Source organism: Sebastes fasciatus, chromosome 23, assembly GCF_043250625.1.
Source record: "Sebastes fasciatus isolate fSebFas1 chromosome 23, fSebFas1.pri, whole genome shotgun sequence".
Taxonomy (NCBI): domain Eukaryota; kingdom Metazoa; phylum Chordata; class Actinopteri; order Perciformes; family Sebastidae; genus Sebastes; species Sebastes fasciatus.
The window spans coordinates 10636166-10663484 of record NC_133817.1 but is presented as its reverse complement, the minus strand read 5'-3'; the positions used below and the strand labels follow the sequence as shown (position 1 = coordinate 10663484).

At 42.2% G+C, this 27319-nt stretch overlaps 2 protein-coding genes and 1 long non-coding RNA gene across 3 annotated transcripts; 1 reads left to right on the top strand and 2 right to left on the bottom strand.

Moving 5' to 3' along the window:
- Positions 1 to 914: 914 nt before the first annotated feature.
- guca1aa (guanylate cyclase activator 1Aa) lies at positions 915 to 4688 on the bottom strand. Its single transcript, XM_074625373.1, has 4 exons — positions 4324 to 4688; positions 2808 to 2957; positions 2624 to 2717; positions 915 to 1675 (listed from the first exon to the last, which is right to left on the bottom strand). The coding sequence occupies exons 1-4, from the start codon at positions 4519 to 4521 to the stop codon at positions 1548 to 1550; spliced, it is 570 nt and encodes a 189-aa protein (XP_074481474.1). The 5' UTR covers positions 4522 to 4688; the 3' UTR covers positions 915 to 1547.
- A 374-nt stretch (positions 4689 to 5062) lies between these two features.
- On the bottom strand, positions 5063 to 9405 carry LOC141762181 (uncharacterized). Its single transcript, XR_012592742.1, has 2 exons — positions 9022 to 9405; positions 5063 to 7558 (listed from the first exon to the last, which is right to left on the bottom strand). It is a non-coding gene; the product is annotated as an uncharacterized LOC141762181 (long non-coding RNA).
- Positions 8848 to 27080, top strand: golgb1 (golgin B1). Its single transcript, XM_074626120.1, is given in 27 exon segments — positions 8848 to 8977; positions 10947 to 11025; positions 12049 to 12222; positions 12309 to 12422; positions 12550 to 12711; positions 12828 to 12950; positions 13580 to 13693; positions 13946 to 14642; positions 14740 to 14816; positions 16641 to 16701; positions 18123 to 23073; positions 23149 to 23425; positions 23427 to 23561; positions 23644 to 23877; positions 24052 to 24255; positions 24257 to 24694; positions 24696 to 24813; positions 24816 to 24883; positions 24987 to 25092; positions 25095 to 25179; positions 25267 to 25315; positions 25317 to 25340; positions 25342 to 25428; positions 25569 to 25669; positions 25760 to 25831; positions 26604 to 26691; positions 26802 to 27080. Coding segments are annotated over 26 exon segments (8766 nt in total). The 5' UTR covers positions 8848 to 8977; positions 10947 to 10956; the 3' UTR covers positions 26940 to 27080.
- The last annotated feature ends 239 nt before the right edge of the window (positions 27081 to 27319 follow it).

Below are 27319 nucleotides of genomic sequence, written 5' to 3'. Positions count from 1 at the left end.
TCTTAATTGGGCCGTGTTTAGAAAATGATTAAATTCACCTTTAAAATTCCAATTTGCTCGGCTTTCCGATGAGATGTACATCTTAAAACGTGTTGAGGTACGGAGAGTAGAGCTGCAATTTACGATTGTTTTCATTGTTCATAAATCTGTTGAATATTTTATTGATTAATCGATTAGTTGTTTGGTCTATGAAATGTCAGAAAATGGTGAAAAGTTTCAATCAGTGTTTCCCAAAGCCCAAGATGACATCCTCATATTATGTTATTTAATTTACTGTCATAGAGGAGTAAAGAAACCAGAAAATATTCACATTTAAGAAGCTGCAATCAGAGAATTTTGACTTTTATTTTTCTTAAAAAATGACTCAAACCGATTAATCCATTATCAAAATAGTCGGCGATTAATTTAATAGTTGACAACTAATCGATTAATTGTAGCAGCTCTAATATCATTACATACATTTTCCAGAATTTGGGTCCTTCTTTTTATTACTCTGCCTCTACTGTTTCAAACAACCAACTTGACATTAAACGATCAGTCGATTAATCGATCAGTTGATATAGGAAAGATTAATCTGCAACCGTTTTTCGAATGTTTTTTTAATGTGAATATTTGCTGGTTTTGAACTTCTGTCTTCTATGATAGTAAACTGCATATATTTGAGATTTTGAGAGATTTTTGTTAGTCAAAAAAATGTAAAAAAGCAAGTAATTTAAACTCTTCAACATGAGGATAGATATTTTTTCTGACATTTTATTGACCCAAGATGACGTCCTCAAATGTCTTGTTTTGTCCACAACTCAAAGATATTCAGTTTACTGTCATAAAAGAGTAAAGAAACCAGAAAATATTCACATTTAAGAAGCTGGTATCAGAGAATTTTGACTTATTTTCCTTCAAAAAAGACACAAAACCACAAGACTTCTGCTTTATTTTATTTTAAAAAGGTTAGAAACATGTTTAAAAAAGGTAAACATTTGAGAATCTGCTCACTCACTACTAAATCTCCTCAGACACTTTTACCTGTTCCTGTATTTTACAGCCTTTGACTTAATCAAATTAGCCCGGATGTGAAGCTTACTGCAGAGTCATAGTAGGATAAACCCCACAGGCAAGAACGGGTAAAAGGGGCGAAGAACTCAGACCCAGAAAAAAAAAGAAAAGGTTTTGGAGAGCATTGAGTGCATGTAATAGCCACTCTGCTCCACTATCTCCCTGTGTTATCCCTCGGGGGTATCAGTGGGTAAGTGGACCGTCTTAGAGATCATCCCTCCTGCCAAGGTGGCCTTGGAAGAGTTCAGCATCGATAAACAAGGACAATGACCAGCTTGCAAAGGTCGACTGAGTCATCCAAATGCATTTAAAGTGCATATGTGTCGCTCTTTTAGAGATTAGACATAAGACATGTCAGTGTTTTGCAGTACACTGGGATTATATTATTCAATCTTAATAGAAATCTCAGTCTATAAATGACCTTTTTTACCAGAAGCCAGGCTCTCTGGGTGAATCATGAATGAGGATGAGGTAGTCTGACTGGGCAGCACATCCTAAACGCTGCGCCTCCTGTTGTGGATCATCGCCATGATGTGGGTGAGGTCCAGACTTTTCATCATCACCTCCATGAAATCTTCATCACCGCGAGCGCCGGCCACGAACTCCTCCAAGGAAAGCTCGCCTGTTGGAGGGGGAAAGATCAAAGACATTTTGTTTGCAAATTAAGTCAGGTTTACAAGTTGGAGGCTACTCCAAGGATTTATTGTCAGACTCACAAACAATTTAAAGACACTGATACTTGTGCAAAAGTTGAATTAGCATCTTTTGTAAAACGTTTTAGGGATTGTTATTGTGTTCAACAGCCACCTACAGTAGTGATGGACTCAGGCTGTCAGCGCACAGAAAGCTTTCTAGCATGTAGGGTTGCCTATATGGCACTGCATCATGTTTTTTTTTTACATTTTAAGGGCACCCATTAGTGCACTGGATCTTGTTTTCTCCACTGGAAGGGCACCCTAGAGGACACTTTATCACGTTTTCTCCACTGGAAGGGCACCCTAGAGGATACTTCATCACATTTTCTCCATTTAAGGGCACCCGTTAGTGCACTGCATCTCATTTACTCTTCTGGAAGGGCACCCTATGGGAACTTTATCATGTTTTATCAACGATAGGGGCATCCAAAAGGGCACTTTATCTCATTTTTTCCACTGGAACGGCATTCTAGAGGGCACTTTATCTAATTTTCTCCACTGGAAGGACACCCTGGAGGGCACTTTATCATGTCTTATCAACAATAGGGGCATCCAAGAGAGCACTTTATCTAATTTTCTCCACTGGAAGGGCACCCTAGAGGGCACTTTATCTTGTTTTCTCCACTGGAAGGGCACCATAGAAGACACTTCATCTAATTTTCTCCACTGGAAGGACACCCTAGAGGACACTTTTACCACAGAGGCATCCAAGAAGGCCCTTTTGCTGCATTTCTTTAAAACATGTATATCTTCTTATAGTGCTTGTTGTGTTTCCTGACTCAAGACAGCACTGGAGCTGATAAACGTCTGAACACTGTCCACCCACGATCGATTTCTTCCTAAATCTCCATATACAGTTGCCAGAACACACTCACCATCTCCGTTTATATCAATCCTGTCAAACACGCTGTTGGTGAAATCCTCAGCGGATGTCTCCTGATTTTCACTCCCATTGATTGCTCGGATGGCCTGCGGGGAACAGAGTAAAATCAGCGTGCCATGTTGAGACCAGGACTTCCTATATAAAACCTACTGTTGCAGGTGCATGATATACTCTACCTTTATGATGCTGAGGAGCTCGTGTCGGTCAATGCAGCCGTTGCCATCCACATCATAAAGTTTGAAATACCAGCGCAGCTTGTGCTCCATCTTTCCTCGCATCACCAGACTGAGAGCGGCCACATACTCGATGAAGTCTATGTAGCCGTCCTGCGAGAGCAAGCACAGTGTCAATACATTATTATGCATGACCGTCTGCTTGTTATTAACCTATTTCCAGACGTTCAAAGTGATAAATCAGTTGAAAGAGATCCCCCCTTCATCTCAACTCCAAAAGCTATCTGTGTGTAATAAAGCGTATCTCCAGGGACTGTCTGAACATACAGGCAACAATCTAGGCATCAAAGCATTTGTCTCACAGATAATCTCTCAGTTTAAATCATGCAGAAAGATTAGCTACCACGGCCCTTTGTGAGCTGAAGGGGGGCCTAAATATAGCTGCTCAGACAGGCACATCCTGCGATGACCCTGTCGCCTGCTCCGAGATGCTTAATTAAACCGATCCAAGGGTCACAAACTGGGAGGTCAATGCATTCAGTGAACATGAATACAGATGTTTTTAAATTTGGGCGACAGTTTTAAGAACTTTTCAGCTCTTGATCCAACTTTAGGTTCAACCCCGAACAAACACTTCAAAAGTCAAGCAGCAGACCGTCTTATTTGAGTGTTTTTATCCGTTTTAGAGCTGAAAGAATTAGTCAATTAATGGATTAGTCGATCAACTGAGATTTATTTGCCACATTTTGATTGTAAAGTAATTATTTAAGTAGTTTTTCAGGGAAAAAGGCCTAAAATTGGCTGGTTCTAGCGCATCAAAAGTGAGGATTTTAAACCCTATAACTTATCAAAAGTTTTTTGGAAAAAAGATTCAAATTGTAATAAATGTGTTTCAACTTAAAAAGGAAGTCTGGAGTCCCTTCATATATTTTCTTGAACATGGTGGAGTTGATGATGTGCTGACAATTGACTGAAAAGTGAGAAGTTATGCCAAACTGTGAGGTATTGAGATGCTTTTATTGATTATTTATCTATTAGTATGTGTATACATATATATGTATGTGTATGTATGTGTATATATATATGCATACATTTGTGTTAATTTAAATTTGTATTATTATTTTATTATATATATAATATTTATTATTAGATTTTTTATTATTAGCATTTTGCATTTTTAATTGTTTAATTTGTATTACTTTATTTTATTTGTATTATATATATAATATTAATTTTGATATATTTGTATTATTAGATTTTTTCCATTTTTCATCTTTTTTAATTATATATAAAATATGTATTATTATTATTATTATTACATTTATTTAAGTATTAATTATTATTACCTGGTCAAAGATTGCATATTGATTTCTGTTATGTTAAAACTCAATAAAAATATTGAAAAAAGAAATCCTACAAGAACCATCACACCTTACCATCTTTAAAAAGTTCCTCTCTCTACAGTTAACGTATAAACCCTCTTGAATTAAACTTTGTTGGTAAAAATGCAGCATCTCACCTTGTTCATGTCAAACGTGCGGAACATCTGCTCTATGTAGGCGGTGGCCTCGGGGTCGAGCCCTCGCAGCCCGAAGAACTGCTTGAACTCGTGCAGGGTGAGCTGACCCGACGGGCACTCAGTCATGAACTTCTTGTACCAGAGGTGCATCTCCACCGCCTGCAGGTCGTCCACAGTGCTTCCTGTTGAGTTACCCATTTCTCCTGAAGTGTGTTGATCAGATCTCTTTGCAGCTGGTGACCACAAACCTCTCAGCCCAATTGGTCTACTGTGAAGCGGAGGTTCTCCCTCTTCACAGTCACGCAACAACGGGACTTTTAGGGTGAGAGTGGCGACTGGCTGGCGGGCGCCTTTTGTACCTGCCTGTGTTTGGGGATGAGGCGGTGCTCTCCCCTCTGCGTCCTCCTTGGGTCTAATCACCGGCTGTAATCCGTGCCAACATGCACATGATCAGCATAATCGCCCCATTAGAAGGGCAGGTTGACGTGTCCATCTCCATCCATGTTCCCCATGAGAACTGCTGACAGCATACAGCTTTCATCCCTCACGTGGAGATGCAGATTACCATCACAGTCATACACCTGAACTGATGACTCAAGTTTGAGTGGTGCAGCAGCTGTAATGCTCTTGATGAAGACTATGCACACTACAAAACACACTAGATTAATCATTAATAAAAAATTATATTTAGTTGCTGCTCTTGTTTCATTCTGCAAATAAAAAAGATCACAAAACATGATTTAGTAGATCATTTTATTTGGATACCACAGTTTAAAACCAAGAAGGCTGATAACTTCACAAACATTACAGTTTGGTTTATAAAAACACTGCAGAAATTATGCTTTTTGATCTCAGACTCAATACCAGAAACAAGGAAAATAATACTACAACCATGTCTAAGTGCTTCTTCAGAAATGAGGCCCAAGTATCTTATAATCACATTTGAAAGCAGCATTGTATTAGTGATTTTCGTCAGTTATAAGTGCGGTTAATGTTTCCAACTAGAGCTGCAACGATTAATCGATTAGTTGTCAACTACTAAATTAATCGCCAACTAGTTTGATAATCGATTAATTGGTTTGAGTCATTTTTTTAAGATATAAGAGTCAAAAATGCTCTGATTCCAGCTTCTTAAATGTGAATATTTTCTGGTTTCTTTACTCCTCTATGACAGTAACCTGAATATCTTTGATTTGTGGACAAAACAAGACATTTGAGGATGTCATCTTGGGCTTTGGGAAACACTGATCGACATTTTTCACCATTTTCTGACATTTTTTAGACCAAACAACTAATCGATTAATCAGGAAATGTAATCAACAATGAAAATCACCATTAGTTGCAGCCCTACTTCCAACAGTGCGTTCTTGCAACTTGTGTCATCAGTTATAAAAAAAGACAAATAACACAGATATACTGAATACTGTACATATTAGTGCTTAAACTAAAGTATAAGTGCGCTATCAATTAAAATACATGTATTAATACAAAAGTAAAAATAAAAACTTCATAAAGTTAATGCAGCTGTGGCTCACTTTAAAGGTACAGTGTGGAGGATTTGGTGGCATCTAGTGGTGTGGTTGCAAATTGCAACCAACTGCTCCGCTTACTCCTCCCTTTCCAAGACTGCAGTAACGTGAGCTGCTGAGTGCAAAACCATGGTAATGCCAACTACGGAACTACGGTGGCTTTCAGGTAACGTAAAAACGTGAATGTCTCTCTCTAGAGCCAGTGTTTTGTTTGTCCGTTCTGGGCAACATGGTGGACTCCGTGAAGAGGACCTGCTCCCTAAAGTAAATATGAAGGGCTCATTCTAAGCTAACGAAAACATTCTTAGTTTCAGGTGATTATACACCAATGAAAACATAATTATGAATATTATATTCTGCTAATAGATCCCCCGAAATGCTACACACTGTTCCTTTAAAGCGACATTTCATTTTGTCATTTCTCACATGGACATAGCATTTGCCTTTGGGATACATTCACAGGCGGAGCGTTAGTGTTTCTTACTTGTCATAAAACTTGCAAAACAGGAGTACGAGTTTCATTATTATCACAGGAAAACCACAATAAGCAGCATCTCCACAAGTGTAGCCAGAGCGGTGGCTCATTGTTCATGATTTTCATTCATAACACATAAGGATTTTGGCCTGTTTGCCAAAAAACAACAAATGGGCAGCAGCGGAATGAAACGTGCATGCTTCAGACAGGCACAGACGTAAAAAAAAAATGGCTTGTGATTCAATCAAAAACCTCTGCTGTAGTGCAATAAACATACAGTATGTTTGCTTCCAACATATTTGACTCTAATTTGCATTACCCTGTAACACATTTGCATTAACAGTCTGTACCTGAAATATAGTTTCCAACATTTTGGAAGGGCGTACAATAATAAAAAATGGAATACACACATTATGTAACCAAGCATACAAATATAGCACTGATGTGACAATGTTTTAAGAGCTTAAAAAAGTAGAAAGCTATAATTTTGATGACTTCATTAAGGCCTCGTTTTCCTTCTTCATATTCCAAAAGGTTCAGCTTCAGTTGCAGTCTTTGTTTGGCATCATGTCTGGACAACATGGGAGTCACTGTGGCTGCATCATGTCAGAGCTCGGGCAGATCTCCCTGGCACCACTTTTCCTCTTCCCCCAGTGCAGATGTCTGTAGATGGAGTCAAACACTGACACCGTGTAGCGTGCAAACAGGCTGGTCCACTTCACTGCGTCCACCATCCACTGCACGGTGCGCCCCACAAAGGCTGCAAACACCGTGGTGTAGTGAAACAGCAGCAGCAGACTCCTCCCGAGCTGCCTGCCGTGATTGATGATCCGGTTGACTCTATGTTCATGTCCTGCCATCATTATCTTCTTTATTATTTTATGTAGAATTTTTTATTATTTTTTTTAAGCTCACAGGCTCATTTTTCGTTTTTTTATATATTTATGCAGATACTCCCTAGAAAAGGTAGTGGGAAATTTGCACACGGTCCCTTAGATACGCTGTCGACCAATCAGAGCGCAGGAAGTTTTGTTTCCGGGAGTGTTTGATGATGTGGCTCTGCTCTGACATCCATCCGAGGATATATATCACATAGATATATTGACCTGGGAAGCACTCGTACAGGTGAGTTAAAGGTCCTTTCTTTAAAAATAAAAATACACAACTTACTGCCTGTGTATGAGAGCTGTCATCAGCTGTCATGAGTTAGGAGGTGTCTGCCAATGTGTTCCTTTGGACATGGAGGGAAAAAAAAAGAAGATAAATATGGGTCACATGTAATAATATGTAAAACATAATTGCATTAAGACGTGCACTATATAACAAATAAACACAGTGCAAATAAGTAAATTATAAGTAAACAAAATGCTAAGAAGTGGATCCTGTAATATACATGTATAACTTCAGAATCAGAAATACTTTATTGATCCCCGGGGTTAAATTGGGGCGTTTCAGTTGCTCTTGTATAAACATAAAGATAAGATAAGATAAGATAGAACTTTATTAATCCCGAAGGAAATTCTTGTGCCAGAGATTGCTCAAAAATACAACAAAGTTACAACAAGTTCAAGTGTATAAAATAAATAAGTACTATTTCTAGCACCAGTGCCTAAAAGAATAACAATTAAGTAAGATACATTTAGTAAAATGAGTAAATAAGATAAGAAAGAAAGCAACAGACTCCTCCCGAGCTGCCTGCCATGGTTGATGATCCGGTTGACTCTTTGTTCATGTCCTGCCATCATTATCTTCTTTATTATTTTATGTAGAATTTTTTGTTATTTTTTTTTAAGCTCACAGGCTCAGTTTTTTTTAAATGCGTATATTTATGCAGATACTCCCTAGAAAGGAGTGTGAAATTTGCACACGGTCCCTTAGATACTTAGATAAAATATAAATAATAATATGTAAAAGATAATTGTATTAAGACGTGCACTATATAACAAATAAACACAGTGCAAATAAGTAAATACAAAATGCTAAGAAGTGGATCCTGTAATATATATATATGTATAACTTCAGAATCAGAAATACTTTATTGATCCCCGGGGTTAAATTGGGGCATTTCAGTTGCTCTTGTATAAACATAAAGATAAGATAAGATAAGATAGAACTTTATTAATCCCGAAGGAAATTCTTGTGCCAGAGATTGCTCAAAAATACAACAAAATTACAACAAGTTCAAGTGTATAAAATAAAAAAGTACTATTTCTAGCACCAGTGCCTAATAGAATAACAATTAAGTAAGATACATTTAGTAAAATGAGTAAATAAGATAAGAAGCTATAGTTTCTCCTCCATGTTATTTATTAGTATGATTTTGTGAAGCGTCCTAGGGTTTCTGAAAGGCGCTATATAAGTCCAATTTACTATTATTATTATTATTTTTTTCTTTATTATATTATGTCGATTTTTTATTATTTTTTTTTTAGCTCACAGGCTCATTTTTCGTTTTTTTTTTTATATATTTATGCAGACACTCCCTAGAAAGGAGTGGCGAAATTTGCACACGGTCCCTTAGAAACGCTGCGGACCAATCAGAGCGCAGGAAGTTTTGTTTCCGGGAGTGTTTGGTGATGTGGCTCTGCTCTGACATCCATCCGAGGATATATATCACATAGATACATTCACCTGGGAAGCACTCGTACAGGTGAGTTAAAGGTGCTTTCTTTAAAGTAAAAATACACAACTTACTGGTGTTTGTCAGAGAGCTGTGATCCACGGAGCAGAAACACTCAGAGAGGCGCGTTGTTAAGAAGATCTCCTTAGTTACCAGCGTTAGCATGAGCTAACTAGCACGAGCTAACTAGCATCAGCTAACTTTATATTGGTAACCGTGCAAACAGCAGCCGGAGTAAACACCGGATGTTTTCACGGTGTCTCCCGGTAACTCCCCGGTTCTTTAGTCTTCACATGTGTCTACTGCTTTCTGAAGACGTCTCTGGTAAAGTTTGCCGTTGTCCCGTTTATTTATCATCGCGTTAGCTAGCTTATCATCTTTGCTTTGGTCACTAAAAGAGTGACGCAGCCGCAGTGTGAGTTGTGTGAGTTGTCCCGCAGAGGTGTTCGGGGAGACTCGGCTCGGTTCGGGGAGACTCGGCTCGGTTCGGTTAGACTCGGCTCGGTTCGGGGCGACTCGGAGATTAATAGGTTGGGAGTTAAGGAGGTGTCTGCCAATGTGTTGCTTTGGACATGGAGGGGGAATTAGTGAGAAAAAAAGATAAATATGGGTCAGTGTAAGCCCAGGTTGTATATTTATATTGTATTTACTGTATTTTACTTTTGTTTACACATAGTGTCAGCAGACAGCAGCATGTTACATTACACTGGAGCTGAAACTATTGCTGTAGATGATTAGTCAAAAGGATAAATAAATTATTGTTATTATTATAACTATTTGACAATTGTTTTTCAAGTAATTTTTTCAAACTTGCCTTAGTTTCAGCTTCTCAACTGTAAGGTTTCACTGTTTTTCTTTTGTTTTATGTGACAATAAACAGAATATCTTTGTTTAGTGTTAGGTGGTGATTAATCAATGAATCATTTTAATCAGTTAATTAAACCGACGTAATAAGAAATGAGAATATATGAAATATGTACAAATATTTGCATTAACATGTGCAATGTATAACATATAACCACAGTGCAAATAAGTAAATACAAAATGATTACAAGTAAATATAAAATGCTGAGAAGTGGGTATGGTATAAATAAGAAATGAATAAGAATATTTCTTGAATGTTTACTACAGTTTACTTACAACTTACTAGAGTTGCAACTATTAATCAGTTAGTTGTCAACTATTAAACTAATCTTCATAATTATATAATTTTATAGACTAAACAACTAATCGATTAATCAAGAAAATAATAGACTATGAAAATAATTGTTAGTTGCAGCTCTAACCATTACCTACAACAATTTATATATAATTCATTCACAATTATGTAGGTAGAGATGTACTATTGTCTTCATAATGTTCAGGCCTATTTTGCAGTGGGTTTAATTAACTGATTAAAATGATTAATTGATTAATCACCACCTATGACTAAAAAAAAAAACCTAAAGATATTCTGTTTATCGTCAAATAAAACAAAATAAAAACAGTGAAACCTCACAATTGAGAAGCTGAAACTAAGGCATGTTTGAAGAAATTACTTGAAAAACAATTGTCAAAAATAATTGTCAATAATTTATTTATCCTTTTGACTAATCAACTACAGTAATAGTTTCAGCTCCAGTGTAATGTAACATGCTGCTGCCGGCTGACACTATATGTAAACAAAAGTAAAATACAGTAAATACGCTTTGGACTATGTGTATATTTACCCACCTTCAGAGGACCTTTCGATCAGCGTCAGGCAGCGTTTCAAGCTTTAGTTCAAGGCAAATACACAGTAAAAGGGCAAATGTACATATCCTACATTAGCCTATATACTGTTTATGAGTAATTTATGCTCACTGATGGAGGACACGGCAGAAAGGTTTTGAAAAATCGGTGTTACATTTCCACTATTTTATCTCTGGGGAACAGAAAAGGGCTTTCACAGGTGCAGCAAAGCGATGATTTATATGCCAGACTTTACTAATGTTGCTTTGATATATTTCCCCCCTCTCAGTGCCATCTTTATGTTCAGCCGTCTGGCCACGGTCCTCCAGGAGCTCTCTGGGGAGGAGGGTCCAGATGGAGATCCGCAGGTGAGCGAGCAACACATAAATTATAACAAATTATAAGGAAGCGTATTGACAGCTGCTTTTAAATAAGTAAATGTGGAGCAATTTATCCTCCAATTTGGAGCAACCATTGAAAAAAACACAAACACGATGATGACAGGAAATGTCTCTCATCGTTTGAAATAAAGAAAGAGGTACTTTTCCATAGTCAGTGTATTACCTACAGTAGATGACGGTCAGCACGCCCCAGGTTTGGAGAAGCAGACAGGAGTTACCGCAAAGTAATGTAGTGCTGTGGACGGAGGCAGCAGCTAAACGTATTCAGCCACCTAAAAAAATAAATATCAGTTTAAGTGTATGATATATTTAGAATATTTTCACCACTTAACTTTGCCGTGAGACGGCCCTTTCCGACAGGGAACTGAAGCCTTGTATCCATCTATGCTCTCTTCAAAGCCACCAGACTCCTTTGAAAAAACCTGTAATTTTACCTCACAGAAGACACGGGTTGCTGATCTACCACTGCCCCAATATGTCAGTTAGTTTGTGCTATTGTGTGACTTTGGTGAATAAAAACTAACACAGACTGTATAGCTGTCTAACGGCAAGGTAAACCTGTGAAAATAAATATAGCATACACTTAAAGTGATTTTTTTTAGTTGTCTAAAATACGTTGTTCTGCCGGCCCTGTCCACAGCAGTACATTGCTTTGCTCCCTTGCTGGTACTCCTGTCTGTTTCTCCGTCATCTACTGTAGGTAATACACTGACTACGGATAAGTACCGTAAACAACCCCACTTCAAAACATCCAAACTATTCCTTTAAGTTGCAGCACTCAAAAGAGAATTAATGATCAAAATTGAAGCAGGAGAGGCCGAGATATCCTGACTTTTATTCCCTAGTATGAGGCAGCTTCAAAAATGGTATATCTTCTAGTTCCCATAGTGCAGCTCAGTAGCATCACAGAGGACATTAAACAGCTGTTTTTACAGGTTGAGTTGGACTAACCATGACAAACAAACTGACCTTATCTGTTTCCTGGAGCAGGGCATGCTGGTGCCTCAGCTCCCTGCCGGTGAGGGCTCGGCTCCATCAGAGTCTGAGGCCCCTCCTGAGGAGGCCATGGAGAGGCTGGCTCACCTGGAACAACTGGTGGTCCAGCTGAAGGAGTTCATCCGAGACAAAGACACTGAGCTGTCTAAGAAAGATGCACAGCTCAAGGTAAATAACCCGTTTGTGTTTATCAAGACTCCAAAAAGTCAGTTCACTGTATTCTTTATGTCATCTAATGTGCTTCTTATCCACAGAATGAGAAAGACGAAGCTGAGGCTCGCTTCACCAAACTCAAACTGCAGGCCAAAGCCAAGATGGCTTCGCTCAGCAAGCAGATAACTGAGTTGAAAGGACAAGGAGGAGCACCGGTGAGTCTGATTGAGGCAAAGTAGTCTGGAAAAAAACATCCTTCAGATGCCTTTTACAGCAAAGATCTTTAAGATACCCCCCGACAAGCAAGTTTTTATCTGACCTGGACATCTGTTTTGTCTACAGCAGAGTCCAGACAGCTCTTTTACTGGAGCTGCAGTCGAGGAGGAGCTCCAAGAACTGAAGAACAAGCTGAGTGAGGAGGAGGCCAACAGCAGAGAGCTCCAGCAGCGGCTCCAGACCACAGAGCAGCTCCTACAAGAGAAGGAGTCCGCACATGCTGAACAGGTGACGTAGCGGCGTCTTTAATTACATTAATTATTTAGTTTTAGTTAATAATTCATGATTTTTAAATTTCATATGAAAGCTCTCTCTGAATGATTTGATGTGTTTTTTGTTTTCAGTTGTGTAAACTGCAGGCTGTGGTCTGTGAGAAGGACGTGCGTTTCCAGGAACAGATCCAGAAGCATGAAGAAGAGCTGCTGAGGGTCACAACGCAGTCTCAGAGTAACAGCGAGCTTCAGCAGGTAAAAGATCCAGGAGTTCTTTAAATAACGGACTCTTAATTTGTGGTTTATGTAAGAGATAATGTACAGTGAACTGGTCATTGTTGCATCGCCCTGAAGGGGCTCATTTTGCAACAATGACCCGCTAGCTGTACATTATCCTGCTTATTACACGGCTACGACTACTAAAAAATCAATAGTTTGACACAAAAATAGTCCGCTAGAGTCCGGCATCAGAACTGCGCCCATAGCAACGGTCTGTTATACATAGCAACGGTCTGCTATAAAGAAATAACAGACCGTAGAACGCTGTGATTAACCAATCAGAATCAAGTATTCAACCAAACCGTGTAATAATTATTTATACACAATTTATTTATAATAATATTAGTTTGACCTTTTCTTTTTTTCTTTCTCATTTCATTTTGTTTTTGATTATTACCTCGATTAATTGTTTGGTTAATAAAATGTCAGATCATCACTGAAAATTCCCTGGAAAAGTCCTGGAAAATGATCTCTAGATAACAGTGGGAACCCTGAAAATGCTTCAGTTTATCCACCAGTGAAAGAGCAGATGACGGCCACACTCCACAGATAATTTCACCAGTGTTTATATGATCATTTTATCTCTTTGTTTTCGTTTCTCCCAGGCGCTGCATGCAGCACAGAGGCGTGGTGAAGAGCTCGAGGAGGCCTTTAGTTCTCGCTCCCAAGTGCTGGAAATGCTGCAGCAGGAAGTGAGCAGTGCTGATCAGCAGAAACAGGTACAGATCCTGATCTGTGCTGGATGCTATGTGTGCAGATACTGATAGTGAGTTGGTTTAGAGACTGTTTGTGCATACAGTAGATGCTTTAGCTGTAATGAATTCTGCTCCTGCTTGATGAAAAGAAAACTGTTCAAACAAACACACCCTCATCTTGACGGCACGTCATTATTCTGCATTGTTTGGCTGAGCCACACAACACACACCCACTCACATCCTCTTTCTTCTTCCCTCCGTCTAATTCCTGCTCAGATCTTGACCGCTCAGTTCCGGCAGATGGAGCAGGAGCTGGCCGAGGCCGTGAAGCAGAGGGAGGAGGAGAGGCAGCAGTGGGCCGAACAGGCCAGCAGGGCCGACGCGGAGGTCGCAGCTCTCCGATCCAGCCTGGAGGACCTGGAGATGGAGAGAACGGAGGTAGCGAGGCAGGGGGGCGAGCTGGCCTCCCTGAGAGAGGCGGCACAGGAAGCTCTGGAGAAGGAGAAGATGGACGTCGCCAGATTGGAGAGAGAGCTGGCTCTGATGAAAGAGGCTGAGCTCGCAGCCGTCCAAGCGAGCCGCGATGCTTCAGAGAGCGACAAGGCGGAAATAGTTCGGCTTGAAGGTGAGCTTGCATCCATGAGAGAGGCGGTCGACCATGCCAGCCAGGACGCCTCAGGGAGGGAGGGGTCTGATAAACTAGAGCGAGAGCTGGCTTCACTTAAGGAGGAACATGAAGACGCCCAGAAAAAGGGGGAGATCTTGGCCGAAGTTTGGAGACATCTACGTTCTCTGGCTCTGGAAGAAGCAGCAGAAGCAGAAGAAGAAGAAGAAGTCCCCGTCCCTGCTGACCTCTCCCTGATCCTGGAATCTGTTCAGTCTATTGAGACTCAACTGACGAGGCTGAAAGATGAACGCGGTGAGAGAGAGGAACATTGTGCCGAGCTCACCAACACCATGGAAACCCTGCAGGGTAAGAAAATCTGTCTGGTTGTATTTGTCTATGAAATTCAGTGTGTCAAACCTTTTAGTGTCATCAAGAGGTTTTAATGTAAATCTTGGATTTTCAGAACAACTCTACAGAAAAACCACAGAACAGGAGGAAACCACTGCCAAGATACAACAGCTGGAGCACCAAATTGTAACGGTCAGTGCTAACAACCTATTTACACCTGGTATTAACATATGATCTGTATTCGGGCTGTACCAAATATATATTTTTTACATTTAAAGCTTCTATTGACATTTTCGAATGAAGCTTTGAATGTCTGTCGTCATATTTTATGACTTCATCACCCTAAAAATAAATTAAAATCCTCAATTTAAATAGAGTGGTTCATCGGATTAAATTATTATTATTATAATTTTTTTTTTTATTAAATCAATTTTGAATGCTTCCAAACTGCCGATTTCTTTGTCATCTTTCTACACTGGTTGAATGAAAGTGATGACGTCTTGATGGAGAACAAAGCGAATGTAGATACATTATATGATCTTTTTTTTTGGTAACAACTTAAAGTAATTTACTATAATAGTTGAGGAGCTTAAATAGATTTTTTTTTAATACGTACCTCCCTTTGTGTGTGAGGCAAACGGAAGAGTAAACCCTTTATTGACCGCAGTGAGATTGTTGTTTTTAAAAGGCTAAACGCCAACAAATATGGATTGAATGCAGAATATTTTTTTTAAGATAAAAACATTACATCATCATTATCACTTTTCAATAAATGTTGACTTTTGGACTTTACAACGCTCTGGAGTTATCGGAAAAGTTTGGATCACAGTAGTTGGAAACAATCCTACGCAGTCACCACTGGAATCTACAAATACTATAAAACTAATAATATTAGTGTAGCTTGATCTTTATCTGCAACTGTGTAGAAATATCGAATGTAAACAAAATGAATACACATGCATTCGAATGTCGATTTAGAATTTGAATGTTAACGTTATGAATAAAGTTTTCAAACTATTCGGTACAGCCTTAAACTGTATCTGGATACATTATGTACATAATGGCCAGGCCTCCTATCCATGGACTTTTGCATTTACACCCGGTATTAAAATGCGTTGTCGTTATCTCGATCCTGCCTGCCCGCCTGCCTACGTTTTGTCAGGGAAGACTAGCTACCACTTGTGTAGCTAGCATGAATAGACAAAGTTAGGTGAACCTTTATCTTGCTAGACAGGTTTTCTTCTGTAGAATGGGTCATGCTGTTCAGACAACATTCACTCCCAGATATGAGATCCAGATACAGATCATGTTAATGTGAGGTCTTAAAAACACAGAATCAAGTTTCGATTTAACACCAGAAGTCTTTTTACTTGATGTAAACTTCAAAAGGAAATCTTAAATAAGCTCCTTGATCTCTCTCTGCAAGCTTCATCATATCTGCAAAGATTTAACTTCAAAGTTTCTCATTGCATCGTAATGACTTTCTGTTTTTCTGTGTCTCTGTTTATATGATTAAAAAAAAAAAGGTGTTGAAGTGTAAGATGTGGGACTGGAAGCTTAGTATAAGCTGGGGTATAAGAGAAGTTAAAGCAGTCTGTCTACAAAGTCAGACAACCGTGTCATTGAATATAGAGTTTGCAGAGTCAGCTTTTATTTTGAGAGCAGGGCGGTCTGATTGGTCTTATCGTCTACACCTGGTTCAGGGTCGCAACATGTGTCTGGCCCGGTCAGTCTCAGACAGGACAGACGCCGGGTCATAGACAGACTTCAACCCCGGTGTGAGGAAGTGAGCCTAATCCCCTCTGCACTGATCCGACCGTCTTATCTGACCTTCACGTCACGCTACAGCCGTGTACGCTGCTCACATAGATTTAAGAACAGTCACTGAGGCCACATAGAGCTTTTAAAAGTGCCGTCCCCTGTTTGTTTTTTTTATACAGGAAATGTTCTCCAGTAAATGTTTAATCACAACATCAAAAAGTTTCAATCCTGCCAATTCTCATTTTGTTGTTTCAGGCGTCTGAAAGCGATGATGTGACTGAACCATCCACACAGGATTCATCTGAAGCTAAAAAAGGTACAAAAGCTGGATTTGTTCTCCCAAAATAAATTTCATACATCATATGTTAACAGAATCAAACATAAAGGTTAAGATCAGTTCGCTCACGCATGTAGTAAAAGGGATTTTGCTTGTCAGGGGCGTTTGTTTACCTTTTCATGCCGTGCCAAAACAAATATAGAGCTTTTATTTACAAGACTACGTATGTGTAGAAATAGGAGCCAAAACTTCACATTACTGAGTGTGAGGCAGTCATGGAACCTAAATAAGTACATTTACTTAAGTACTGTATTTAAGTACAAATTTGCGGTACTTGTATTTTGCTTGAGTATTTCCATTTAATTCTATTTTATACTTTTACTGTATTACATTTATTTTAATAAATAACCATTATTAATAGGTGATATATTGATAGTTATTTAAACTTTAGTTAATAGTTATTTTACAAACAATGAAATTTATAATTCATAATGTTTACTAATTATTAGTAATGCTATAATTTTTTGCTATTGTAACAGTTTATTACTGCACATATTTTAACATTTTATATACTATATTATAAGTATTTATTAATGATTACAAAATTATTTGCAAACCTTTTGTAGAAATCGTTTGTAAAACATCTATAAACATATAGATAGATGGACGAGGTATTTATAACACTTTGTTAATGGTTAATAACTGGTTTGTAAACCGTCTATAAACATTTGGATGGCTAATATAAAGTTGCAACTGATTATACCTTGTTAAATTGTTAATAAATAATTTGTAAAACATCTTAGTTAGTTTAAAATTTGTCATTGGTTAATATTTGGTTTCTATATATTGGTTTCCATCTATCTATGTAATGTTTATAGATGTTTTACAAATCATTTGGTAATAAATAACGAGCACTTAATATAGTATATAAAATATTATAATGTGTGCAACAATAAACCATTCATAAAGTTTACTAATGCAATCAGAATGTAATTGTTATTGTCTCCTATCAGCTATGATACAATACATCATTTATAAACTCATTATTTCATATTACACAAACTGTATGATAAACTGTGATAAAATAACACAAATTATAGCATTATTAATAATTAGTAAACATTATTAATTAGCATTTTTAGCATTGTTTATTACCTGTAAAATAACTATTCACTAAAAGTTTATTAGATATTAATTTACCATTTATTAATGATGGTTATTATGAAGTGTTACCCATTTATTTTACAGGTATAGTTACTATCTACTTTGTAGATTTAGATTATTAATATGAAATATAATCAACAAATAAATGATGATGCTTTAGAGCTCAAATAATTAAATGATTAGTCAATCGACAGAAAATTAATTGGCAACTGTTTTGATAATTGATTAATCGTTTAAGTCATTTGTTTCCAAACAATGTTTTTCTAACTACTTCCTCCTTTTGTTGACCTCCACAGCGCTCATACTGGACCTGGAGCAGCAGCTTCTAGAAAAAGACACTGAGCTGGTGGCCTTGCGAGAGTCCCTCAGACTGGCTGAAGAGCACCGCTCCAGTGGGGTTGCATCATGTGACGACCAGACTCCAGATCAGGAACAGGATGCCGGTACGGCCCCCCATGACAGCTCAGCGTCCCTTCCTGACTTCATGGAGGACACACAAGAAGAGGAGACCACCTTAGTTGCTGGGGACACCTCAGTCCTCTCCATGTCTGCTGATAACGAGAGCAGCCCAGAGCTGATTGGACACCAGTCTGAAGAATCTAAAGGGACATCCTCAGACGAGATGGTGGCCAGTAGTGATTCAGAGGTGGCCCACAGCAGCTGGACTCTCCTGGAGGCTGTTAATCAAGACGGAGGCCAGGAGTGGCCGTCCCTCCTGCAGGACTTTGGCCAGTTGCAGCTGCAGTCGTGGGAAGCGACGAGCATGGAGCAGGAAACCTCCACAGTTCAAGTGGAGTCGTCCTCGGTCATCATCCGAGAGACGGTACAAGTACATGTAACTCAGCAGAGCACGGATGGCGGCGACGTGCCCTCTGGCCAGGTCTTCGCTCAGGCGTTAGCTGAGGAGCTTCAGAGGAGGTACAGCGAGCTTCTGGCTGAGCTTCAGAGGCTCAGAGATGCAGCAGCAGAGTCACAAGAGAAAATCAAGATCCTGGAAGAAGAAACACAGTCTCTTACTGCTGCCAAAGAAGAGGCAGAGTTCCAGGCGAATAGTTTTACAGAGGAGTTTAAATCAGCCAGAGAGGAGCTGGAAAAGCTCTCTCAGCAAAGCAGCTCTGGGGTGGAGAAACACAGTGTTGAAATGCAGCTTCTAGAAGAGCAGATCGACATTTTAAGTGCTGATAGTAAAACTAAAGAAGAGAAGATCCAGGAGCTGCAGGAAGATCTGGAAACAGCCCGCCAGGCTTTCTCCGATCAGGAGGTGCAGGCCAGGATGCTGAACGCTCAGCTGGAGAACAGAGAGCTCCTCTCCTCCGAGCTGGAAAGGAGGCTTCAAGATATGGAAACCAGCATGTTGGAGTACTCTCAGACGTCAGAGCTCAACAACGACACTCTGTCGAAGAAGGACACGGAGATCAGCGAGCTGCAGGTCTGCCTCAGCCAAAAAGAGCAAGAGGTGATGGAGCTCAGTGACAACATGTCAGCTAAACTCCTCCAAGCAGAAGAAGAGAAGTTCCAGATAGACAGCGAAGTCAGTAAACTGAAGGAGCAGATAGTGGACCTTGAGAAAGTCAGAGGCGAGAGAGTGAGCTCTGAGGATGTTGAAGATGTAGGTGATGAACTCGCTAGTGTGCGAAAGGAGAAAGGAGTGCTGGAAAAGCAGCTGACAACCACAAAGAAGAAGCTGCAGGCTGCACTTGTGCAGCGCAAAGAACTCATGAAGAAGGTTGCAGATTTTGAGGTTGAAGCAAAGAAATGGAAAGAGCAAGATGAAACTCCAGAGGTAGAACAATCTAGTGGAAGTGAGATTCAGGAGATGGAGGCTAAACTTGCCGAACTCCAGCACGCTTTAATATCCAAAGAAGAAGCAGTCGAGACTCTCGAGCTGAAAATAAGCGAGCAGGATCAACTTCTCGCTGAGACGCTTGCGATGAATAAAAAGCTAAGTGAGGAAGCTGAACACTCGCAGCAGGCTTCTGAAACAACCGTGTTACATCCCCAATCGGCTTCTCTTGAAGCAGAGTGTGAAACCCTTCAGAAGAAAGTCCAAGAGGCCCAAGAATCTCGCAAGGAGACCATCCGCAAAGCGAAAGAGAAAGATAGGCACCACCGCGAACAGCTGAAGCAGCAGAAAGAAGAATACAACGAGCTTGTGGAGCGTTTTGAGGTGCAGAGCGGCGAGCGAGACGCTCTTCTGGCTAAACTGAGAGAATTAGAAGAAAACGCTGAAAGAGGGCTACCTCACCAAGAGAAGAAGCAACTGGCTGAAAATGTGGTAAAGCAAGCAGCAAGTGATTGGGTCCAGGAGGATTGGGTGGATTTCGCCACATCTGACACTGATTCATCGCAACCACAATCCAGCGACGTAATCCAGCATCCTGCAGAGCAGTCTGACGTCCTTCCTGCACAAATGGAGGACTCTGTGAACGCTCTCCGAGGAGAGATCCAGTCTGTGCGGACGGCTAACGCAGAGCTGGAGACGCAGCTGCAGGAAACGCACAGCAGTTTGTCACTGAAGGAGGCTGAATTATTAGAAATTAGCAAAGAGCTACAAGCGCTAAGAGAAAAGGAAAGCCAGATTGATGCACTCTCAGAGGAAATTAGTGATCTCAGAGAAATGTATCACCAGGCCGAGTCTCACGCTGAAACCCTGAAAGCCGAGATGGAAGCAGCAGCCGAAGCAGCGTCTGCAAATTCTACAACCTCTATTACAACTCTTCAGGCCGAGGTGGAGGACTTCAAGCAGTTCCTCGACAGCAAGAACCATGAAATCACGGAGCTAAGCCAGCAGCTGAGCGAGCAGAACTCCCTCATACACTCAATGCAGGACACGGTGTCCCAGAAGGATCAGGTGATATCGTCTTTACAGGAAGAGCTGCAAGAAAAAAACCAAAGGTTGGAGGTCGAGGTGCCACAGAAGCAAGAGGAGGAAAAAGACAGCGAGGCGAAGATCCAGCACCTTCAACGGAAACTTCAGGCGGCTCTGATTTCTCGCAAAGAGGCTTTAAAAGAAAACAAAACCAAGAAGGAGCAACTAGCCACAGCTGAGACGCTCGTAGCCGAACTGCAGAAGAAGATGGAGTCAGCGAAAGATGAGCTGGAGAAGCTGAGAGGGGAGAGAGTTAGGCTGATTGATGAGGTGGACCGGATGTTACTGGAAAACCAAAGCTTAGGCTCGTCCTGTGAGAGCCTCAAACTGGCCATGGAGGACGTCCTGACTGAGAAAGACGCCTGTAAGAGAGAAGTGGAGCTGGCAAAAGAAGAAGCCGCCAGAACCTGCAGAGAATGGGAGGAAAAGGTCCAAGGCATGAAGGACGAGTACGAGACTCTGCTCAAGTCGTACGAAAACGTCAGCGACGAGGCCGAGCGAGTGAGGCGCGTCCTGGAAGCCGCCAGGCAGGAGAGAAAAGAGCTCCAGGCCCGGGTGAGGACGCACGAGGCCGGGAAGCAGGAAGCTGAGAGACAGGCGGAGGAGGCGCACAAAGAGGTGGATTCAGTGAAAGACAAAATGAGGAAGTTCGCCAAAACGAAGCAGCAGAAGATACTGGAGATAGAGGAGGAGAATGAGAGACTGAGAGAGATGCAGGACAAGACTGTGATAAAACGAGAGGGCAAGGCGATGAAAGCGCAGGTGGAGAGACTTCAGGATGAGCTGGAGGCTTTGAAAGCGGAGTTGGATGCGACTGTGGCAGAAAGAGATGCTTTAGGGCAGCAGATCGAAGAGTTGAGGGCCCAAACAGGAGAGAAAGAGGCTACTCTGCTTAGCGCTGCAGCTGTTGTAGAAGAGGTCGTCACTGCCCAGCAATCGGACGTAATCATGACCAAAGCAGAGCCTGTTGAGAGTCGGTATGAAGACAAAGAAGAGACACCCGCTGAGCGAATAGCTGCAGTGAGTGCACCAGAACCTGAGGAAAAAGAAAAAGCAGAAATGACTGAAAGTGTTCATTTATTGGAGGATAAAATGAGGGAGATGGAGGCAGCTGTTAATGCAGAGAGGGAGCGGTGGCAGGAACAGGAGGCTAGACTCAAAGCTGAGCTGGCCTCTCTTGAGCGAGACCTTCAGGAGAGTAAAGAGAAGGAGAGCCTCGTGGCGTCGCTGGAGAAATGCCTCCAAGAGGGTAAAGAGAGAGAGAAGAGCCTGGTTGAGGAGGGTTCAAAGAGGGAGGCTCAGTTCAAAGAGCTGCTCAGGAGTCTGGAAACGGAGAAGGACAACCTGGAGGAGCGTCTGATGAACCAGCTGGCTCAGCTCAACGGCAGCATCGCCGGCTACCAGCAAGAGGCAGCGGACCACCGGGAGCACCTCGCCGAGCTGCAGCGGGACGTGGAGAGGTTGGAGAGAGAGCGAGCCGAGCTGGAGGCCGAGGCTCGGAGCGAGAGCGACCGGGCCGCCAGGCTGGAGGAGGACATGAGGCAAGCCCAGAGAGAGAGAGCCGAAGCCGAAGCGGAGTCCGGGAAGCAGAGGGAGCTGGAGCAGCAGCTGAGGTCGGCGCAGAGGGTCAGAGAGGGGAGTCAGAGCAGAGCGCGTCAGCTAGAGGAGCTGCTGAGGGAGAAGCAGCTGGAGGTGCGTCAGCTGCAGAAGGACTGCATCAAGTACCAGGAGAGGATCAGCGAGCTGGCGAGGGAAGGTAAAGCGCTTCAGATAAGCCACGACGAGCTCCACAGCAAGCTAGAACAATCCCAACTGGAGACTTCTAAAACCGTAGAAGAGCTCAAAAGCACTGAAGCAGAGTTGGCCGGCTGCAAATCTCAGCTGGATGACGCCCAGAAGCAGGCGAGCGAGGCTTTAGCTGAGAAAACCGCCATCGAGCAGAACGCCAAAAAGAGAGAGGCCTCGATGAAAGCGGAGGCAGAGCAAACACTCGACTCTGTGAGATTCAGGCTCGGGGCCGAGCTGAAGGAGATTGAGCTGAGACTGGAGGCGGTGGACAGAGAGAGGGACAAGGAGGAGGAAGCCACTCTGGAGGCCAGAGAGATGGCAGACGCAGCAGACAGACGGGCCCAGGAGATGCAAGCTCGTCTGGACGAGTCTCTCGCCAGGCTAGCTGCCTTCTCGCGCTGCATGTCCTCACTGCAGGACGACCGGGACAGAGTCCTGGATGAGACCCGACAGTGGGAGACTCGCTTTAATGAAGCTCTGCAGGGTAAGGAGGCTGAAGTTCGGGAGGCTGAAACAAGAGCTAAGGAGCTGGCAGAGCAGCTTCAGAGAGAATCTGCGCTGAAAGAGGAACTTCTGCTTTCAGTGGACAGGTAAAAACATTTCTGCGTTTGTCTGATTATGTTCACCTTTTTAGCTCAAAACTCACAAGATTGTTTTTCTTTCAGACTAGAGAAAGCAGATAAAGATTTGCAGCTGAAGCTGGAAGAGGAGGTAAAGAAAGTCACAGAGATCCAAGCTGCCCTAGAGGAGGAGAGGAGCAAGCTTCAGCAGACTACGACTGAGCTGCAGGCTTCACAAAGTGAAGCCCGCGCCCTGAAAAACGAGGTGGAGAGTCTCAATCAGAGGACCAGAGCTCTGGAGGAGGCTGTCGGTCGGCTGCAGGGTGAAGCGGACCAGGCCAGGACGGAGCTGAGGGAGCGGGAGGCAGAAGAGAGGCGGCTGGTGTCTGAACGTGGAGCAGCTAGAGACGGACCTGAGGTCCTCTAAGACCCTGACAGAGAGTCTGCAGACGGAGTTACATGAGAAGGAAAGGAGGGAGGTGGAGATGCTGGTGGAGAAGGAGCAAGCTGTCGCTCAGGTATTAACATGTTCTCATCTACAGTTCACGCTATATGTTGTTCATGGATGACACATTTCCTCACCGTTCCTGTGTTTCCCAGGCTGCAGAAGAGGCGAGAAAGGAGGCCGACAGCCGGGCGCAAGGAGCCGAGGAGGAGCTGGAGCAGAGAAGAGGGGAAGTGCGGGATCTGGAAGAAAAGCTGCGAAAGGCTGAGGAGGAGAGTAACAACAGGAAAACCCGACTGGACTCATTCATGAAGGCCATGGGCTCCTTGCAGGACGACAGAGACCGAGTCCTCAACATGTACAAACAGCTGGAGGAGAAACACCTGCAGGTAACGCACAAAACCTTGAAGCTTATAATATCAGTAGTAGAGGTCGGCTGATAGTGGATTTTTAAAGACTCCTATAATAACAATAGTTTGTCTTATCGGCACAGATGAATCGGTCGACCTCTAATCTGTAGAGCTTGTTTTAGTAGCCAATCTAATATTTGTATTGTGTCCTAGGTGATGTTGGAGAAGGACGGTCTGATCCAAGAGGCGGCTGGGGAGAACAACAGCCTGAAAGAAGAGCTGCGCTCTCTGCTGGTCCAGAGAGACGACCTGTACGCTGAAAAGGCCCAGCTGTCCGCTCAGCTTCACGGGTACCGTGATGAACTCAACCAAGTCCTGAGCATGAAGGACTCCCAACACAAGCAGCTCCTGGCAGCTTCAGCGAGAGCGTATTGCCTCTCTGGAGAAGGAACGAGAGGAATTGGAAAGTCAGGTAAAGAGCGTTAGCGCAGCCAGAGAAGAAGAAGTAGTTAAAGTGGAAAGGGAGACTCTTAGCCAGGCTGTTGATGTCAGGACAGCATCGCAGGTGACGGATGCTCCCGGTGCAGAGGTCGAGAAACTGAGGGAGCAGCTGCAAGCGGCGAAGGAACAAGTGGAGGCGCTGGAGGAGCGCCTACAAAAGGAGAGACGAGAGTGGGAGAACAAGCGCAAAGAGCTCGCCGAGCTGCGATGGGAGGGAGGCGTGATGCGGACCGAGTCGGAGACGGCTCAGGAGAGGGTGGCGGAGCTGGCCAGAGACCTGCTGACTGTCGAGCAGAGTCTGCTGGAGGAGAAAGAGGTGGCGACGCGGCTGAAAGCAGAGAACCAGTCGTTCTCAAAAAGCCATGGCGTCCCTCCAGGACAGCAGGGACCAGGCGGTGAACAAGGTCGAGGAGCTGAGCCTGAAGCTGGAAGAGATGAGTAAGGCAGGTGGCCTCGCAGCACACAGCAGCCCTGGAGGAACACTGGAGAAGTGTGGGGGCTGAAGAACGCACTACAAGCTCTGCAGAATGACCGGGAGAGACTGGTGAGTTGCATGTCTGACAATAAATGTAAATATTTAGATCACATACTGTAATAGTGATATAGTAGTACATCATTTTTTTCTCTTTCCTCTTCTTTGTGTGCAGCTGGAGCAGCTTCAAACGATGTCGTCTGAGCTCAAGAAGCAGCAGTCGGAGCTGGCTCGACTGGGAGCAGGAGAGCTGATTAAAGTCAGCCAGGAGCTGTTTGAGGAGAGAGGAGGAGTGAAGACATGCTGGGTGACATCATGAAGCTAGAGAATGTGGTGGAAATGGGCACACAGGACATAGAAACTCTCAGGTAGCATTTTGTCATCGTAGACACTGTTTTTAAAGGGCACAAAAAGTATTTTATTGTATTTGAATGTGTGTGTCTTGTGCTTGTTAGACTGGAGCGTATTGACTGGATGGCTCAAGCAGAGCAGCTGAAGCAGCAGGACCCTCACCACGCTCTCAGAGAGGGGACCATCACCTGCGGCAACTCACCGCCATGCTGGAGGAAGCCCGCGCTCAGAAGCCCAAACTTCAGCAGGAACACTATCAGAGAGAGGTGAACATTTGCTGGTACTTCTGATTGTGAAGGACAGAATAGATTCTGTGGATAGCGGCTAAAATCACATGCTGGAAGTCAGTAGTTATGGATGTTGCACATAATTTGAACTTTCTACAATGTCATTATCTTCTGTACAGAACACAGAGGAAGTGGACAGTGCACCTGGAGCTCCACAGGAGCGAAGCAGCGTGGTGGACAGCCACGCCTACATAGCTGAGGTCAAAGAGCTGCAGAGAAGGTGCAGTAGAGGTCAAACCTCACCTGAAATACTGTTTACAATAAGTATTACGATAAAACAAATGGATACTAATCAACTCTTTTACCTCAGGCTGGATGATGAGATGCAGCAGAGGGTGGCTGCTGAGGAGCAGCTAATGGCCACGCAGGATCGACTCAAACGGTAATTATTAGCTGTGGGTTAAATGGCTGTGTATAATGTGAAAGGGGTGACTTCTGACTGCAGCTCTAAAGAGCATTTTTAGCATCTTTCAGCTCATTGTTTTTGTTTTTCAGCCCTCTTTACTTTACTATTTTGGTTCAGTTTAACAATGAGAATCAGTCAAAAACTAGAAACATATAAACGTAATAATAATAATGTAATCAATTTACCTTGCATCTCAATGGATCAAAAGAAAAGCAAGCCATACGCTCAGCATTTTAAAGATGAAATCAAACTATTCAAAGTTTAAATCCACAAAAACAAAGCTAACAAGAGACAAACACCCCCCCAAAAAAATTAAAAGGGGGAGGGAAGGGGTCTGTCATCAAAGCTGTTTTTGGCATAAATATACTTTTTTTTTATTAATCTGTCAAGTATTTTCTCGATTAATTGTTCGGCCCATAAAATGACAGAAAAAAGTGAAAAAATTACGTCACATTTGTCCCAAAACCAAGCTGAAATCTTGAAATCTTGTTTTTTTTGTCTAACAAACCCAGTCCAAAACCAATGATATTCAGTTAATTATAATAGAAGATCTAAGAAACATTGATCATTAGATTGTTTTTAATTGTATAATGTTGAGACTAATAATCATATTCTGTAATAACAGTTGACAAACAGTGCTGTCATATGCTTTCTGTTATTTTTTCTGCATCTCAATAATTCATCTTTTAGCTCTGATAATCAATCAACAAAATATGACGGCTAACATCTGTTTTATTGTTATTATTAGTCACAGCCAGACTAAATGGCCCTCTGCAGAAGAAGAGGATCAGTCAGAGACGGCTGTTTTCATCGAGCCGGAAGGAACCGTCACTCGAGTAAGGCTCCGCTAATGTCCTGCACCACCCCATTTGTCATCTTAATAACTCTAATAATAAAGACTTATGAGCCGAATGCTTCCCGTAACCTTGTCCTCTCTCTCTCGCAGGCTCGGAGAGGTGGCCCGGGTTTCATGCGGATGCTCCGAGTGGCTTTCTGCTCCCGTCAGCGTACCCCTCTGCTGTTCAGCCTCTATCTGCTCACTGTGCACGTCCTGCTGCTGCTGTGTCTGAGCGGGTACCTCTGAAACCAGCCCGCTTTAAAACAAAACCTGACCGATAATAAGAGAGGGAGAGAGAGAGGAGGGGAAAGAAAATGGAAACGTGACGCAGACCTAACCCAAGCCATCCATATGTTTTATATTGTTACATGTAATGAGTTATAGAAGGGTGTGAAGGATGACCTACACACAAACATTGCACTTTACAGGACCTAATCTTTTAGCCAAAGTATGTAGATTTATAGAGGAAGTTGTTGTCATTAGTTTTAACCATGTTGCTCTTGAATGACATTGAGGGAAACCCAAGCAGAGAAGACATCAAAATCAATGGTTTCAGAGAGAACTAAATAAGTAGATTCATAATAACTATGTTGGCAGATGGTGTTCTTCACGTGCCTTTAGATTTG

Bases quoted from the DNA above. Each gene is read 5' to 3' on its own strand.
- guca1aa (XM_074625373.1), bottom strand. From the start codon at position 4,521: ATGGGTAACTCAACAGGAAGCACTGTGGACGACCTGCAGGCGGTGGAG. The intron at 2,718-2,807 runs GTAGAGTATATC...TGTTCCCCGCAG, and splicing joins AGCTCCTCAGCATCATAAAG to GCCATCCGAGCAATCAATGG. The intron at 1,676-2,623 runs GTGAGTGTGTTC...CCCCTCCAACAG, and splicing joins GATTGATATAAACGGAGATG to GCGAGCTTTCCTTGGAGGAG.